Below are 19,816 nucleotides of genomic sequence, written 5' to 3' on the forward strand. Positions count from 1 at the left end.
TTGCTTGCTAAAACAGACATTAGAGCACCACAGATTAATATTGTCATATTCTGTTGGCTGGCATGTTCAAGCTTGTGCCATCAAGTGCATGAACTATCAGAACAAACAGTAGGAACATTGTCAGGACTAGGAGGTAGCACCCTAACACAGGCACAGCAGACAAAAATGGCTCCACAGCAAATGCTGGACGGTTCCGTCGTCAGTCATGTGGCCAAGTCTGGCAACAACCGTGCAGCCATCTTACACAACCTCAGCTGTAGGAACATGCGCAAAGGCACAAGAGATTGCGCATAATGGACGCTGAAATGGAGGCCCCGTAGAACCGAAGGCGGGACCTACACGCTTTGTACTTTAATCTGATTGGTTTAGGTGGTGGTTGTCGCGAAATATCCCGGGTTTCTGCACATTGTTTGGGGATGTGTTGTGTGGAAGAAACTAACGGCAATTTATTAACGATTCTGTTATTTTAACATTTCACGCAACTCCTTCTACAAGGACTTGGGTACGTATATATGTAGTAGTGCTGCCTTGCAAGGTGCCTTGGTACGTCGGGAGCAAGGAAACAACACCTTTCCTCAGAACGACGGTAAGTCGCCCGCGACGAAACGTGCGGACACTGAACGTGTGCTCTTGTGGGAACCTTAGGCTGCGTTTGTTGAAAGACAAATCAAGCAGATTCAGCGCCAGGCGTGGAGATCACCAGCTAACATTTGCTTCGGCAATAGAAGAGATAACGTCTGTATATATAGATATATAACTTTGCAGTTATGTTTCGTTAATAAAAGCTTTTTGTTTGGGCCACGTTCATTTTGGATTGCAGAGGCTGCGCTTTAGTCCAAGCCCATGGCCTATTTTGTCTTGACTTACCATGGCTAACTCTGCAGCTAATTTATTAGCTACCTTATCATCATATTCGGGGAAGTAGCTGGTTGCCTAATGTGTTTAATGATGCTGTTGAAGTTTGTAAAGGACGACATTGTTATATAGTTAGTGCTGCATATAGAGAAAAAAAAAATCGGTATCCTGGTCACTTTCTAGCTTATAAATAATTAATTTGACCAGATCAGCTAGTCAGCTTAGCTGGCAGTGAACTTTACCTCATTAATAGCTAGCTGTTTAGCTAGCATTTGAGTACATAAGCTAGATACTTCCGTCGAGGTTTGTTTTGTAGATGTACTCGTGTGCTAGCTAGTTGTTATAGTGAAAGCAGCGACACTTATTTAATTGCTAAGTTTTTAAATCTACTAATTTTGAAAGTAACATAATATTGGCTAACATGTAGTTGGTGATAAATTATCACAGTAGTAAGTTTGGTAAATTCAGTGACAAGGTGTGTGTGTGTGTGTTTAAGGTTACATGAATTTGCTCCAGTCACCTTAGATGATGCTCTTTTGTTAATGCCATTTAGAGAAAATGCCATTTATTAGATGTTACATCACCAGGGTGTTTAGTTATATTACTATGTTAGATATTATAAAGTCATAAGTCCAGTATGTCACTTGTCATAAATCAAGTAATATTGTGTGTTTTTTATTCTTTAGAGAACCACAAGAGTTGACATTTCAAGTATCAAGATGACCCTGCTGAAGTGGATGTTGAAGCTCTAAATATATACAGCATGGTATGTTTGTGTGGTTTAATTATGACTTTTTCTTCATGAAACTAAGTGCATTTGCATGGATGCCAGTTCAATTGAGGCATGCAAGACTTTATCTATCTATTTATATGATGATATGATATGAATTTGTTGCCACCACTTTTGGAAAAATATTAAGTGTTTAGTTTAAATCTATAGTTTTAACATTTTTCCATGCACTTTCTAAAAATCACAGTCCTTGGGTCGCTTTATTCTTCCCACATAACTATGTAAATCCTAGCCACTAAATTTGAAAAGATTATTCATTATACCCTTCTATTGATGCTTTAAAAAATCTAACGTGCATTTAAATGCAAGTACCTATTATGTCAGACATGCTTAATGTCGTTCTTAACAAAAATCTAGATAAATAAATCTTTAACATAAAAAAATGTATAATTATTCCTTTCACAAAACTGCCAACCTGCATAAACAACATTCTCATTTTTCCAGAAAAGGAAATAATGTGAAAACTGTCTCTGCTTATTTCATATTTGTTTTGTAGGGCTTTCAAATGGATAAATAAGAACTGGCAGAATTTTTTTTTTAAATAATTTTCCCAAAAGAAATGAACATATTTTTTGTAATAATTATTTATTATTTTATTGATGTTTAGAGCTTGGCCCTTATTGTTTCCTCATCATTTGTGATTTGACACACAGTGACTAATGACTGATTTTATTGTGTCACCATCCTGTAACACCACATTTTCAGTAACGCTAAAACAACTGCTGAAGTGAATAATCTTTGATTAACTTTTTAATGTTGCACATAAAGTGGCCAAGGGTTGAAATAGATTAGGCAGCAAGTAAACAGTCAGTTCTCATACTTGTTGTTTTATAAGCAGGAAAACAGTTCATTTGTAGCTGTGGCTCAGTGATTCATATGGGGAACAAAAACTAGCAGGGCTGATATGCTATTCTGGTTTATTTTTCATGTCATAAACAGCCATGTTAATTTGACATTCCTCCATAGATGTAAACTCTACTGTGGTAGATAGCTGAACTAACAATAACTTTGTCATAATTCATAAATAGAAATATGTACAGTGGCTACGGAAAGTATTCAGACCCCTTTAAATTTTTCACTTTGTTTCATTGCAACCATTTGCTAAAATCAAAAGTTCATTTTATTTCTCATTAATGTACACTCAGCACCCCATCTTGACAGAAAAAAAACAGATGTAGAATTTTTTGCAAATTTATTAAAAAAGAAAAACTGAAATATCACAGTCATAAGTATTCAGACCCTTTGCTGTGACACTCATATTTAACTCACTTGCTGTCCCATTTCTTTTGGTCCTCCTTGAGATGGTTCTACTCCTTCATTGGAGTCCAGCGGTGTTTAATTAAACTGGTTGGATTTGATTAGGAAAGGCACACACCTGTCTATATAAGACCTTACAGCTCACAGTGCATGTCAAAGCAAATGAGATTCATGAGGTTGAAGGAACTGCCCAACGAGCTCAGAGACAGAATTGTGGCAAGGCACGGATCTGTCCAAGGTTTCAAAAGAATTTCTGCAATACTCAAGGTTCCTAAGAGCACAGTGGCCTCCATAATCCTTAAATCTAAGAAGTTTGGGATGACCAGAACTCTTCCTAGACCTAGCCGTCCAGCCAAACTGAGCAATTGTGGGAGAAGAGCCTTGGTGAGAGAGGTAAAGAAGAACCCAAAGATCACTGTGGCTGAGCTCCAGAGATGCAGTAGGGAGATGGGAGAAAGTTCCAGAAAGTCAACTCTCCAGCCCTCCATCAGTCGGGGCTCTATGGCAGAGTGGCCCGATGGAAGCCTCTCCCCAGTGCAAGACACATTTCTTGTGTTAATTCTAAGCGGTATGTGTGGAGAAATCCAGGCACTGCTCATCACCTGCCCAATACAATCCCAACAGTGAAACATGGTGGTGGCAGCATCATGCTATGGGGGTGTTTTTCAGCTGCAGGGACAGGATGACTGGTTGCAGTTGAAGGAAAGATGAATGCGGCCAAGTACAGAGATATCCTGGAAGAAAACCTCTTCCAGAGTGCTAAGGACCTAACTGGGCCAAAGGTTCACCTTCCAACAAGACAATGACCCTAAGCACACACATAAAATAACAAAGGAGTGGCTTCAGAACATGATGTTACCATTCTTGACTGGCCCAGAAAGAGCCCTGACCTAAACCCAATTGAGCATCTCTGGTGAGACCTGAAAATGGCTGTCAACCTACGTTCACCATCCAACCTGGCGGAACCGGAAAGGATCTGCAAGGAAGAATGGCAGAGGATCCCCAAATCCAGGTGTGAAAAACTTCTTGCATCATTCTCAAGAAGAATCATTTCTGTACTAGCTCAAAAGGATGCTTCTACTCAATACTGAGCAAAGGGTCTGAATACTTATGACCATGTGATTTCAGTTTTTCTTTTTTAATAAATTTGCAAAAATTTCTATGTCTTTTTTTCTGTCAAGATGGTGTGCTGAGTGTACATTAATGAGAAATAAAATGAACTTTTTTGATTTTAGCAAATGGCTGCAATGAAAGAGTGAAAAATTTAAAGGGGTCTGAATACTTTCCGTATCCACTGTATGTTCAGGTGCAATGCTATATACTGTAAATATTTAGACATTGTCAATTACATTTTAACAATTTATATTTAAAAAAAATATATATAAAAATTGCCCATTTCTTCCTAGCATCTATCAAGTAACTCAGACTTTACAATTCCTAGTATTACTATTTGTAGTGCATGCATATACTGCACTCCCATGTTTTTGTTTGCGTTGGGGGATTTCTTCTCTTTACTCTTCTCTTCAGGAGATGAAATGCATGCTTGGTTGGATTAAGGTTTAGTGATTTTGATATGACCAGTCATAAACTGTCTACATTTTTCTTTGAAGTGCTTTGTTGTGTTGGAAGTGAGTTTTGTGTCATTGTCATGCTGCTTGATGAAGTTGGTCCCTATTATATCAGATGCATTTCTCCACAAACTGTCTGTGGAAGACAGTTTATTGACTGGTTGAAAGTGCCAGATTATACAGGCTTTGTAGAGATTGTTTTGCTCAAGATTTTGAAGCATTTCTGTGAATTCACGACACCATCAGAGAAGTTCTCCCATACCATCAGACTTCATACAACCTCATATAAGAACTTTGAATGCTGTGCTTCATTGTATGACCACTAAAACCTTCTGAATGGCTGCTTGTCATCAGTCTGCCCTTTTGATTTACATGTCACCTTTGCTTCTGCATTTTGACTTTTTCCATTTCGATTTTTAATAACGGTGGGTTTCTGCCGTTTTGGGTTTTCTTGTATTCAGGTTAACTAATTAGATTAGATTTTGAAATTAATACACACATGGTCAAGGTCACTGCAGAACCAGATGTGTTTCTACACTAGCTTCCTCCCTAATATATTTTTAGGCATTTGAGACAATAAAAATAGAAACAAGAAGCACTGATTTTGACCACTCTGAAGATGCCAGGTATCAACATCACAGAATTCTTGGAGTGATGGACCTTGATATAAGGACCAGGAAGAGGTGATCTTTGTAGAGTGACATGTATAACTAGGGGTTTGGTGTCCAGCTTGTCTGCAGACTAATGCTTGAGTACACATGACTTTTCAAGACTTAAATCGCATGTGATACGTTCTATGTTGTAGGTATGCATACTACAGGTATTGTAAGCAAATGATGGATTCATATTACGCATTCTCGCACCTGGTGAGATCTCTGCTGAATTTGACTTTAGCTAAGGCTCTAAAAAGTACTTATTGTTCTTCTTGCAACTAGTTTCTTCACACAACTGTATTGGTATTAAAGTGGAAATACTGGTGTCATGATTCAACCCAAGTAGCAAATGCTACTAAATTGAGACTTTGCCTTTGTTCAGAAATTACTGAAAGAAACATCCTGACATCTATACATGTGGTTAGGTCCATAACAAATTATTTGGTTTAATCAATTTTTGTATCTAATTGCTTATTTTAAATAAATTTTAAAATAAAATTTTATTTTAAATAAAAATTATCAAATAGTTATCCTGGAAGATTTTTGATTTTGAAGGGGGGAAAAATATACCTATTATTCTGAAATGCACATGAACTTGTATCTCTAAAATAGCTTAGCATATTGACACCAATCCTGGTGTCAATCCCAGTCATCTATTTCAGAGGTAAATCTCCTTTGGGCCTGAAACAGTGGCCCAAATCAAACATCGTTCACCTCATTTCAACTTCCATAATACTTCAAAAGCCTCGGTGTGAATCAGGGTTTAGTGGATCAGTGACTGCCTAGGACACTGCCCAAATCCTCCAAGGTCTGATGTATTGTTTTTTGATTACTAAGAGACACATCTTGTAATGCCCAAGGTGGCGTGCCACTGTGGAGCTCTGGGGCATCTGACTCACTACCATCCTTGGGTACTCTGCATGAAATGTTTTCTGCAGCCTCAGCAGACTTGCCAAGGGCACCTTTCATCTCAGGTTAGAGCAAGAATGCAGTTGACAATTATGCCAGGACTGGTGATTTTTGCTACCATTGTTCAAGTTAGCCATCCTTGGTAATCTCATGTTTCATGGGGCTTGAGTAGGAAAATTCCTGAAGGTGGGTATATAATGTTCGAGTTCATGCATGCAGACGTGGTCCTTTTGTAAGTTGGACAACTTGGGTAATCAAGCTGGGTTCTGATGTACAAAATATTCTACTGCCACCCTCTCAGGTACAGTTAAGCTGCAGCCAGCATATGAATGAATTGCTTGGCATATGTGAACAAACTGTCCTCCATATCTAAGCACCTTTTGATGTTCCGTCCTGTGGCAATCCCGTTACAATCCTGCCTTTCTCAGTCATGGGGCCTAGCTGGGACTTGGACAATGAATGTCCCCTCAAGTCAAGAAGAGCCCATGAGCTCTTCTTAGACATTTTGATGCTCTTTTACAAAGAAAAGGAGCTGAAGGTGCTTGAGAGAAATCCTGACCCGCCCTACAATGATGCCTGTGCTGTGATTTATGAATGAATCTTTTCTCCTGCACTCAACAATGCTTAGAAACATTAAAGCAGATTGTTTTTCCAAGAAAATATTTTTTCTCACCGAGTTGAGTCCTTCACATAGTTGAGCTGATAAAGTGAACATTACTATGTATTACATGATGTGAATGCGGGGCTGTTGTCGAGTGCTGGTTTGCAAATGGTGGCTGAAGCCAAGGGAAGTGAGTGGTCAGGATCACACAACTGTGCTGAATTGTGTTATTGACTGCAATCCGTTGCAATGAGCTGTTGTAATGATAAAAGGGGGAAGATGAACTGAGGAGAGAAAGAAAAGTACAAAGAGCTGTATGTTACTGTTATCCTGGGAAACATTTATATCATTTCGTAAATGCCCTTATCCAGAGAGACTTATTTTCATGTCATTTGCACAACTGAGCAGTTTGGTTATCAGCTTGGCATTTGAATATATGCCCTTCCAAACCAGCCTCCTAACCACTGAGCTACCATTCTTTTTTTTTTCCAGCTTGCTGTTGGGACTTACAGCTTCCCTTCCACATCATGCTACCTTAAGTACCCGCACCTTAAGCAAGCGATTTTTGCAGCAGGATTTCTACTGTTCTGTGTCCCCATTTGCATTCAAAGCCCAGTCCGAAACACCAGCTGATGGAGGCTCCTGTCAGAAGGGACGGGCTAGACCTCCAACATTGTTGCTAGTGCTGGAACAGTTATGACAGAAGGGAGGACAAAATGGGTCATTGTGTAGCATCATTAGGAAAGTTGGTCCAGTTGGTGGCAGACCACTTTTTGCAACGTGTTCATGAGCAGGCAAGCATTCCTACCTCTTCTCGGTGCTCGTTATTCACTCTTTGCCGGAGCTCAATGCAACTTGTGTTTTTTCAATTTGACTCTTTTTAATTGGTGATTCACTCCAATGGTTCAGTTACATAGATAAAAGCTATAACCTTTTGAAGATGTGAAGTTTTTCATTTGTATAGAACTGGATCTTTTCAGATTGATGCAGATCGGCAGCGGCGGCAAGGAAAATCTCATTTGAGATAAGGGAGAGAATCCTTGAGGGGAACCAGGCTCAGAAGGGAACCCATCCTCATTTGGGTGGTTTATGACCTCCACCACAGGGGCCATGAATAGGACCATGTGCACTAGTTACTGAATCGTACATAGAATGCGAAGAATCATGTTGCCAGAATGTTTTACAAATTTGCTGAGTCCTTTTCAGCGCCAGATCATCCTGTATCAAACTCTGTCCATTTCTGCTAGAGAGAACCATATCAACAATAGCAGCCATAGCAACAATGTTCACCTTTGCCTAGCCAATCCCAACACTGGGGAACCTCCACTGTTGTGATCCAACCCCCTAGATGTGTATGTTGCATTGATGGTGCATTATTGCAGAGCCTCAGGAGACATTTTTTGTCAACTAATTTAGTGTTGTGAGCATATTTAAAAACTGGCCAGAAGTTCAAGCCCACATTTGAAATTTCAATACTACATGTGCTATATTCTCTGAATTTACACTGGGACTACATGGTCCTAGTGCCCCTGTTGCACCAAACAGCATCCTAGCCTGAAAGGAAAGTACACTATATTGGCAAATGTTTTGTGATGTCTTCCTTTACATGCGCACACATTTTAATGCCATCCCATTCTTTATCCGTGGGGTTTAATATTGAATTCCGGAAAAGCTTTCCACAAGGTTTACCAGTGTGTTTATGGGAATTTCTGACCATTTTTCTAGAATTGCATTTGTGAGGTTGGATGAGAAGGCCTGGCTCTGCTCCAATTAATCCCAAAGGTGTTCTATTGGGTTGCCATCCCTAAACTGTTCCCACAAAGTTTGGAGCATGAAATTGTTTGAAATGTCTTGGTATACTTGATATAGCATGCTTTCACTGGAACTAAGGGGCCAAGCTCAACCCCTGAAAAACAACCCCACACCATAATCCCTCCTCCAAAAATAACTTTACACGTTTCACAATACAGTTAGGCATGTACCGTACTCCTGAGAACCACAAAGCCCAGACTCGTACGTCAGATTGCCAGACAAAGAAACATGATTTGTCACTCCTTATTCCACAGGTGGCAACCAATCATTGTACCACGCTTGAATTGATTTTTAGGCCTGAGGCCATGTAAGTGATTGAAACACCTTAATTCAATGATTTGGATGGGTGACCCAGAGTGAGTGTGTGTTTGTGTGTGTGTGTTGCTTCTAACAGTCTGAGAGCAGAGGCTAAATATGTCCAAATCAACTGTTACATGAGATGCCATTGGTCATCGGAAAATCCATTCTTTGGCAGCAGGCCTAAGAGGTACCCAGGTGCTCAATGCTTACTGATTCCTCTGGTCTCATTCATGTACTTTGTGCCAACCACTATTCTTTCTTGGGTGTGAGAGATTCAATATCCTGGCCTTAAGCAACATCATCAGAAGTGAATTATTTGTTAGCTCCTTTAGAGAGGTCGGCATCAGACAGTTAGTTAGTGCAACTGCTCCAGTATTAGCGGTAGAAAAGCTAGTGAATGCGACACATGATGTGATTTTGTAAGTTGGGTATGCCTCTGACTGTAGTGCCTTTTAAGGCCACATAATCAAAGGTGAGCTATGGTCTACTCATATTTCCCCTGTAGGAAACCCTGTCGTCACACGGGTTGGTTGCACCATCAGCAACAACTTAAATACCAGTCTTTAAGAAAGCAGTCACTGCTTGCTTTACAATTGTGCCTTTTAATATAGGTGCACGCAGTTGAGCTGTGCCATAACTGGAACTTCCCCTATGAATAAGGCTATGTTAAGCTTTGCAAGCCTCAAGAGTTACACTGTCTAGATTAGTGTTTTCAGGGGAACAGTGATCTGGTGTCCAGTTTTTCCCCATTAATTTCTTTCATGCAGCAACCAGCACGTGTTTTGTTATTTGAGCGTGTGGCCCCATAACGTTTAAGTAGAGCTCTTCAGTTGCATAGAAACAACACCAAATGCCACAATACTTTCAGGCATCTTGGCAGACTTTTGAGCTTTATTTTGTGCTTTAGTTCTCAGTTTGTCAATCATGTTTATGTCTCCAAGGACACATTGTTTATGCAGTCAGATGTTTTGGGAGACTTTCTTTTTACGATATGATGAACTTGTACATTGTACAATATTAAATCACTCTTTATAGCACATTCGGAAATTTTGCTGTTTTATGTGGTATAAATGCTTAGAGCATTATGAACAATGCATGTCTGTCTATGACTAAAAATATAATGCTCGATTTTAAAATGCTTAAATATGTGGTAGAAGTATGTGCAAAAGATATTTCGCTTGCAAAAAATAGTTGTCTTTGTCCACTATTCTGTCCATGTCTTTGTTTTGTTTTTGGATTTATTATACTTTTCCCCCTTTGTGCAGTTCTTCATACTGGTGAATTGCAGCCCTTCCACTGATGGTCTCTGCAATTTCAGTGAGTAAAGTGTTCATTTGCTACTTAAAATTTTTTACAGTAATAGATGTAATATTATAATAATACTTAAGTAAATTATCTTGCAGAGTCTCCTGACTGTAATGCAGTGACTCATGGGCAGAATTCAGAGATTCAGAATTCATCTGAGTGAAAGATTTTGAGCAAATCAGATGACCAATTTGGACACATGGATCATTTTATTGAAGATGATCTTTCAAGTGTGATGGATTCTGTAATTCCTTCATCAGAATTGAACTGTATGAATTCAGTAGCAAATTCTGTGCAAGACACAAACCACGAAACGAGCCATGATGGGGAAAACCATATTATGCCAGAACAAATTACTTTTTCAAAAACTGAACCACTTGTGTTTGATAAACCTTTGTATGGGTCAGCACTAGATCCTGCTTTATTGACTGTATCTAATCTTGAGGATTACTCTGATATTAGCAGCTGTTCTGAAGCAGACTTTGGTCACCTTTTGAATGCCTTGGAAAAAAACCCTGACCAGTCTTCTGAACTTCCAGATGCAGGAAATTCAAGGGATAAAAATGAATTGGAAATAGAGGCAGCAAGTGACCATGCTACAGAAAAGCAAGAGCTTCCGAGAGCTTCCGAGACAGAGGTTGAAGGACGATGTGGCAGTATTGATAATGTAATAGATGGTGATGACCGAGAAGAAAGGAACCTCTTAAATCTTGAATTTCAGTGCTCAGATCTCAAGACCACAGAAGGCGAAAATGGGTGCCCTTTGAAAACTGAGGAACAAACGAAATCAGGATTTCTTTTCCAGACCTCAAACTGTGGTGTTACTGAAAGTAGTGAGATTTCCAAAGACACTACTCAAATAAGTTCTGTTTGTGCTTTGGATATAAATGGTGCACATCAGAGTACAGAAGATGGCAAGGAGAATACCAATAGCAATGAAAATATAGGTGTACAAAATGATTGCCACTTAAAAGGGAACACCACTTGTGAGGCCAAAAACAATACTCCAGAATATAAATTTAAACATGATGTTAAAAACACTGCTCATGATAATGAACCGGAGTATAACAGGACAAAGAACAGTGAAGAGGTTGAACACAGCAGTTTTGAATTCTTACAGTCATGTTTTGGTCTCACCAGTCTGGACAATACAAAATCAGACCCAAATGCTGCAAACGTTTTACTGTCTGAGAGTATGACTCAGGATTCCCAGAATTGTGAAGTTAATCATTCCACACTTGGATCTGTAACCGGAGCTCAGATAAAAGAGGCATCAGATAATGGTCTGCTGGAACCCACTATACAAAGAACCTGCAGTAGCACTTCTGTGTCTCAGGATCCTGGACAACAAAGTGAGCCTTTAGAAGACCAATTCATTAAGGGCTTAGCCAGAACTGAAAGTACCCATGATACCAGAATTATAAACAGTGCTTCCTTGCTGTCCTCCAAGAAGTTCATGAGAAAACTACAGCCTGTTGTTCTTGTAAAGACAACCAAGCATAATGCTAAAGATGGAAACATGTACATTTGTTCTGTGTGCCAGAAGAACTGGCAGAATTTGGATGAACTTATTGAACATCACCATGATGAACATTTTGAGCATGCATTTCAGTATTGCCTCACCTGTGGAGCCTATATTTCTACTGGAACATTGGCAGAACATTTGTGTAAACAAAAAGATATGCAACTGTCTACAGTATTGTCATCTACCAAGCAACTTACAGAGAAGCTTAATGCGAAATACCTATGTAAGTACTGTGAAAAACCGTTCATTAAAGTATCTTACCATAAAGATCACGAGCAAAGGCACAGAACTGTAACACCGCATAGGTGTAATTGTTGTGGCTTATACTTCAGTAATGCAAAAAAACTTCTTGCACACAAACAAAAGGTCAAATGCTCTCCTATGATACTAGAACCCAATGAACAGAGAAAAGTTTCAGAAAAGGTCCCAAAAGATCAAACTAAACCGGCTTTTACGATTCACGATTGTTTTGTGAAACTTGTAGACATAAACAAGGACAGGCCATCTCCACAAAAAATAGATTGCTCTATTTGTGGAAAAAGTTTCAAACTCCGAGCACAACTGAAAGTACACCTTAGGTCACACACTGGTGCAAATCCTTTTAAGTGTACAAAGTGTAAGAAGGTTTTTAAATATTCCTGGAATCTTGACAAACATAAGGAGCTATGTTCTGGAAATGCCACAAAGCAACGTATTACTAACCCACCTATTAGAGGTAGCTTTCTTAGTGGATTTGCTTGCCCCATTTGTCCACGGATCTTTAGGTACTCCTACAACCGAACCAGACACATGCGACAGCAGTGTTTGAAAGAATATATGCGAAAAGGAAAAGGAAAAGTGGGAAATAGGTATGAATGCCCTATGTGCGACGAAACATTTTCCATGTCTTGTAATCGGAATAGGCATATTAAAAAGAAATGCTTTGAGCAATATAAGCTACTGAGACTAACATGCAAAAAGAAACTGGTCAAGGAAAATATCAAAGAGGAAAAAGAGGAAAAGCAAGTGCTGCCAACAGAGAATTTGTCAAGTTTTAAATGTAAAGTGTGCTCAGCTTCATTTGCGCACAAATCTGGAGTCTATAGGCATATGAAGAAACACTCACTGCTTCAGCGTTCTACAGCACAAGTGGGAAAACATGACAGCCCTACTAATGTGAAAGAACCAGACTCAAACAAAGAAGCACCTCAAAACCAAGAGTGTTCAAGCCCAAATTCTTCTGATATGGTCACTAGTCCCCCTATCGTTTGCAGTTTCTGTGATAAAAGCTTCATTTCAAGCGAGTCATTGAAGAATCATCTGCAGCTACATGTGGGAAAGAAACCCTTCCGCTGCTTGGAGTGTGGAAAAAGTTTTATACGACGTGGACACTTAATAACTCACAAAAATATCCACAAGCGAAGGATACAGTGTTCTGTCTGTAAAAAAATTGTGCCTACTATTGCCGATTTGTTGAAACATAGACAATCCCACATAACAAAGGGCATGCTTCAGTGCCCTGATTGCCCAAAGCAATTCAAGTTTCCTGTGTACTTGCTCCGACATGTTGCAACTCATGCAAAGAAAGAACGCATGCTGAATTCACCAACCAAAAAGTCTGCAGATGAACATGTGAAAGAAATAAGGAGTAATAAGGAGCCCTTTAATTGTGGAATATGTCAAAAGGCATTTGTTGATTCTGAAGCAATTAGTGAGCACTGTTTAAGTCACCTTCCAAAACCTTCTGTTTCTAAGTGCCCAGTTTGCAAACATAATTTCACAAGTCGAGCTACACTGATTCGGCATTTCCGTCTGCACACTGGTGAAAGACCCTTTCCCTGCAAGATCTGTGGAAAGCATTTTCAGCGGAAGGAACCTCTCGCATTTCATGAAGTGAAATGCAAGGGACCAAAGGAAAAACCTATCTCTACATTAACCACAGCTCAAACACAACAGAAATGTGAAGTAACAGCAGTGTCGAAGTCAGGAAAAGTTCCAAAACAATTTAGATGCTCATACTGCCCACACATTTTTGGCAGGTCAAGTCATTTGAAGATGCATGAAAACGCTCACTTGGCTAACAATCTTGTATCATGTTTTAAGTGTGGGAAATATTACAAAAAGAATAAGATCTATGGACATCGGAAACGCTGCACCGCCAAGGAATCCAGTCCAGGAGAGGCGTTCAAAAGTGAACAATCTGGAAATGCACATGAGAGTAAATGTAAAAGTACTAATTTAGTTGTTACAAACAGAACATGTAGAATTCCAAAAGATATAGGGATGAAAAAGGATCATTTAAAGGAGCGATGCCCACATTGTTCTAAAAGGTTCCAGTACAGGTCTGTCTTACTAAGACATCTTCATTCTCACTTGGGAAAACAGCAATTTGCATGTAACCATTGTAATCAGAAATATAGCAATAAGAGCTCCTGTCAACAGCATGAGGCCTTGTGTGATGGTGTGTTGAGGCAACATGAAGCAAAAAGCCTGAATGAATCTGAAGAAACCAAACATATTCCAGGTTTGCAGAGTGCATCCAGTCTAAAGGAATGCACAGTAATCATTGGCGAAAATGGCGAAGAGTTGAAGTGCAATTTTTGCACAAAAACTTTTACAAAACCTAGAAATCTCAGACGGCACATTCTTACTCACACAGAAGTTAAGCCCTATCGTTGTAAAACGTGTGAAAACTGTTTTTCTCGATATGATCACCTGAAGTATCACCAGAATCGATGTAGAGGCAAAAAGCAACAACTTGATGTGAATCTTGAACAGAAAGCTCATCATGCTGGCTCTCAAGCCAAGAAACATACACAGAGTGATGTGTTTGAATGCAGCTCTTGTTCAAAGACGTTTTCTTCCCACACCAACTTAACAAGGCACTTTTCCATGCTACATTCTACTTTCAAACCATTTTCCTGTAAAAGATGTGGTAGTGGATTTACCTCTCAGGACAACCTGAAGAGACACAGCGTCAGGGTGAATTGTAGCATGTCCTCAGCAGAGTGCTTGGAACAAGGGAAAATGCCAACAGCGTTAAATACTCAAGTGCAATCTTGCAGAGAAACATCCAAACTCATGCAACGTATAGAGGGACACTTCTCCAATAAATGGAAGTTCCCGTGTGAGTACTGTCCTCGGCGCTTTAAAACCCAAACGCAATTAAAAATGCATACCCGTCTTCATACAGGGGAAAAGCCATTTGGTTGTGCCAGCTGTGATGAACGTTTCATCAGAAGAGACTATTTAAAGCGGCATTTGACTAAATGCAGTGGGAAAAGACAAGGTCCTAAGGTGCTTTGTGACAAATGTGGGGGATTGTTTACTCAAGAAGCTCTTGAACAGCATCAAAACAACTGTATCATCAGCCTAAAATCCACAGACTGCCCTGTAAATGTAAGCAGTATTTCCAGCCATTCGAAGGTCAAGGCATTTTCCTGTGTCAGCTGTAATGAACACTTTTTGTTGTTCTCCCAGCTTCAGCAGCATATTTTAACAAAACACATATCTGATGGACTACAGCCGTCAGGTATTCCTGAGTATGAGACATTATCAAGTAATTTGCCCATTAAGGAGGAACCAGTAGATGATGATTGTGCTGAGACCTTGCAGGACAGCTTTCAAATATATGCTAAGAGTGGGTCTGAAAATACTGATTGTGCAAGGGAGAAACCATTTGAGTGTGAGCAGTGTAACATGAGGTTTATAAACAGCGGTGGGCTTGGTATGCATATGCGCATTCACACAACAAAATACCCCCTTTCTTGCAAAAAATGCAACAAAGGGTTTTGGAGCAAAAAGGTACAAGAGAAACACATGAGAAAATGTAAGGGTTTAAAAGACTCAAGAAATGAATGTAGCACAAATGATGCGGTTTCAACAGAATTGGAGTGTACTCCTAATGATGAAGTCCTAGTCTTTAATGAAGGCTCAAACACAACAGGAACTGGTGTGCTCCAGACAAAGTTTTCATGTAAAGACCAGGATAAAGGAAATGCGGACAAAGAAGATACAGTTGTTCACAAATATCAGTGCTCTGAATGTGAGCAAAGTTTTACAGATGGGCTTATGCTTATAAGTCATCTTGAGGCTCATGGACGTGAAGATCAGGAGCGTAGGTTAGGGAAAAGCAACCGCTGTCACATTTGTGGTAAGACCTTTGATCATGCAGGCATGCTGCAAAGACATGTGAAAACCCAGCATCAGGAAACAGTTAAGAATACCTGCCCAGTATGCTTTAGAAGCTTTCGCTATCCCTCTGATTTGGACATACACAGATCTTGCCATGACCCTAATCGGCCTTTTGTTTGTGAAACATGTGATTTGAGGTTTTGGACTTCTAAATCCTTGAGTACTCACCAAAGGCTGACTCACTCAGCTAGTGAACCCCTCAAAACAGTCAAGCCTATTATGAAACCAGAAGGGTTGTCTCCTAAATTATTTACTTGCTATCCCTGTAATAAAGTTTACACTATCAGACGGTCTTATATGAAACACTGCAGGGCTAAACATAAGGGGCGTTCAGAAAGCCTTGGTGATGTTAAAAATGCTACCACTGAACCTCAGTTAAACAACAATGAATCAGATGGAAGTGATGCAGACGATAAAGATGTTAGCGATGATGACTCTGACTCTGCCCCTTATTTTCCTTGTCATGTCTGTGGTAAAACATTCCTGACATCAGAAGGTCTTGAGGATCATCAGAGATGCCATCTTGGGGAAAAGCCCTATGAATGTGAAGAATGTGGCAAATGCTTTATTCAGCTTGTAAATCTACAGCAGCATCAGCGCAGTCACAAATCTGAATTTCAGTGTCAAATGTGTGGTAAAGGTTTTGTTTCACTCTTTGCATTGCGCAAACATAAGCACACTCATGTTCGAAAACATCCCCATCGATGCACAAAATGTAACTTGAGTTTCACGCGATCTTCACAGCTGACTGAACACATGATCACGCATCGTGATGAAAATTTTCCTTGTGACCTTTGCCACAAAAACTTTTCCTGCAAATCGAGCCGAGCCGAGCACCGGAAAATCCACACGGAGGCAGACGAAGAGCTTCCTCCCTTAATTCCTCCAGCAAAGCAAATATCTCCACCAGTGTCAATCAGCCCTTCATTAAGTACTGTTCAGCAATACAAATATTGCTGTGAAATTTGTCATGTGCGATTTCCAGATCCTGAACAGCTCTCAGAGCATGGCTGTAGTCCAGCAAAAGAACGCCCATACTCGTGTAAAGACTGTAACAAGCATTTCTTGCATGGTTCTCATCTTAAAAAACATCAGCTCACTCATCAGTTATCTGGAACTCGGTCCTTTCAGTGTAATAGTTGTCACATGAGCTTTAGTCACCGCCATCACTTTCTGACCCATTTGCAAATACATGGTGGTGAAGAGCCTTCCAAATCTCAAACTGATAAAGTGAAAACATTGAACACAGATGATTCAAATCAGAACAAAATTTACAGATGCCCAATATGTCCTGAGAGTTTCTCTCAAGTGTTGGAGCTGGCAAATCACCTATCTGTACATGCAAATATGTGCAATGTTTGTAACAAGACATTTTCAACTAAGCAACAACTTGAGAAACATGAACAGAGCCATTTGTCTGCAGCTACACAGTATGAGTGCACAGAATGTGGAAAGAGCTTCCTTGGAAGTGATGCCTTCCGCCAACATTATTGTGTTCACCAAAAACATCTTTCATGTTCATCCTTGTCAACCACTGATAGAAAGAGAAGTGTAGAAAATTCTTTTGATGTACTTCCTAATAACGAAGAAGAGGAGGAGGTTGATGTTGGAGAAGACTTTTATAATTGCCCTACCTGCAACAAACGATTTCCTTCCAACACCGCTTTAAAGGAGCATCAAAAGTTGCACGAATTTGACCGTCCTTTCAAGTGTCTGGTTTGTGGAAAAAGCTTTACTAAAAAAAAGTATCTTACACAGCATCAGCAAAAACACAACGAGCAGCCATATCAATGTGATTTGTGCACCAGTTCCTTCAAAACAGAACAGTCACTTTTGTCCCACCGTAAAACCCATGATGCAGATCGTAGGTACCGCTGCTCAATTTGTGACAAATCATATAGAACACCATATGATCTTTCAAGGCATGAACAGAAGCATCCTGAATTGCAAAAGTTTACCAAAGTAAGCGGTGACCACAGATGTGATATGTGCTATAAATCTTTCGGCCTGCTTTCTCAACTGAGACAGCACCAGGAAACTCACGTTGGGCAAGTTGTCTACGAATGCACGGAGTGCGACAAAGCATTTGCTTTTCTACATCTTTTAGAAGAACATCAGAAAACTCATGGGACTTCAACAGATACTTTCCAATCTCAGTCACCATCTGCAATTCTCTTTCAAAGTCCAGTTATTGAGTAAAGTGTACTGTAAAGTATTTCCTGCAATGCAGGTGATTCTTAGTCATTCAATTTTCTGAACACATTCAAACTGTATAGATTCTTCTCATGTTATTCCATTTTAAGTCATGTGCTTGTTTTCCTAGTTTTTTTTTTTATTACAGTACTCTGATATGTACATATACAAGCAGGTTGTTTTTACTGCTGCAATTCAGAGGACTGCCTACTGAACTTCTAGTGTTTATAGAGAACTCCAGATAAATTTGTTATTGTGGTAAAATTTGCATGCATGACATGCTGTGTAAATATAACATCACTACAAAATAGTGTAATAATTGGGTTTTTTATACAGCAGAATTAAATATCCATCCAAAAACCTGTTGAATTTTTTTGGTATTTATTCAAATGTTTTTGGTTAATTCACAGACCCAAGTTGTTTGAATTCATTTTATTTTATAGTAATTTTCTCATGCCCTAATTAACTGGTTTTACATGTAAAAAAACATAAAGTCATCATGAAACTGATATGATTGTTAGGGTTGTATATATATGCCTTTGTATGTTTAAATGTGATTCTTGGTATCTACTGTTTTCTTAGGAACATTTTATTCTATTTTGTTCATAACTGTTAATCTTCTATTTGCTTATCAGATGGTTAAGAACACCTACCAAGCACTTCATGACATGGTGTAGTTACAACATGGCAAGTGACTACATGTTTGTATGTGTGTGTATATATATCCCAATGTAACTTTTTTTTTTTTATATTTTAAACAATTTTTAGACCGTTATGGTGTATTCAATTTTCAGTTCTGGATAATAAAGCCATTTGAATATAGCTGTCATTAGTGGTCTGTCTGTCAGGATTTTCATAGTACTGTATCTAAGCAGATTCTCAAATCCTGGTCACATTGCATTGACTTTTTTTTTTTTTTTAAGTAAGAGGTCAACCACTTAGGAAGATCACAATATTAGTAACTGTAACATTAGGCTAAAGTGTTTTAAAATGTTAGCTATCCAAGAAAAAAATGCCTTGTTCTTGACCAGCAAATCCAATTTTGCAATTCTATTAATTTTATTACGGTTTTGTATGGAAATTAAACATGTTAATAGCCACTCAACATGTAGCTAAAGTATTTCATGCAAGCCAAATTACTACAAAATATTAAAATTTTATTGTGTGTGTATATGTATATATATATGTGTATATATATATATATATATATATATATATATATATATATATATATATATATATATATATATATATATATATATATATATATATATATATATACACATACAGACACACATGCACACAAATTGCAACATAATTATTAACAGTCAGGAATGCTATGCCATTTCTTTTAAGCTGTATAACTCTTATAGTATATCTGATTGCATTTTCAGAGAAAGGACATCAGGATTGTTTTGGATTCAGAATCATAAGAAGCCAAGAGCAAATTAAGTGGTTTATTAGTTCTCTGTATAACTGGACACTATTAAAAATCCATACATTAAGATTTTGCTTTCACACCACAATTAACACCTCATATTCATTAAATACATTATAACTTTGCATGTATTTAAATGTTTACAGCATTTTTTTTTTTTACAAATGTTTAGACATTTACAGCATTTAGCCCTTGTCCATGATAACTTGGTTGTATTTTGTATCTCATTTTATATACTTCTGAGCAATTATGATTTAAGGGCCTTACTCAGGGGCTGAATGGTGGCAGCTTGGTGGGACCTGGGATTCAAATGCATAACCTTATGCTCAGTAGCACCTTAACCAGTGACCTACCACATCCTTGAAGTTTCAGACCTGACAAATTTGATTAATCCTCAGGAGCTCTCATTTGCATTATTATAAACTGTTGTAGAAATA

At 38.8% G+C, this 19,816-nt stretch overlaps 1 protein-coding gene across 3 annotated transcripts; it reads left to right on the forward strand.

Annotated features, from left to right (window-relative positions):
* Positions 1-226: 226 nt before the first annotated feature.
* On the forward strand, positions 227-18,763 carry znf1035 (zinc finger protein 1035). 3 transcript variants are annotated; one of them, XM_060870860.1, is made up of 4 exons: positions 227-586; positions 1,542-1,621; positions 10,011-10,062; positions 10,134-18,763. In XM_060870860.1, the coding sequence occupies exon 4, from the start codon at positions 10,250-10,252 to the stop codon at positions 17,945-17,947; it is 7,698 nt and encodes a 2,565-aa protein (XP_060726843.1). In that variant the 5' UTR covers positions 227-586; positions 1,542-1,621; positions 10,011-10,062; positions 10,134-10,249; the 3' UTR covers positions 17,948-18,763. The 3 variants fall into 3 exon arrangements, with proteins under 3 accessions (XP_060726843.1, XP_060726841.1, XP_060726842.1); XM_060870858.1 differs by having other exon boundaries at positions 10,149-18,763; XM_060870859.1 differs by lacking the exon at positions 227-586 and adding an exon at positions 691-735 and having other exon boundaries at positions 10,149-18,763.
* The last annotated feature ends 1,053 nt before the right edge of the window (positions 18,764-19,816 follow it).

Source organism: Tachysurus vachellii, chromosome 5 (genome assembly GCF_030014155.1).
Source record: "Tachysurus vachellii isolate PV-2020 chromosome 5, HZAU_Pvac_v1, whole genome shotgun sequence".
Classification (NCBI taxonomy): Eukaryota; Metazoa; Chordata; class Actinopteri; order Siluriformes; family Bagridae; genus Tachysurus; species Tachysurus vachellii.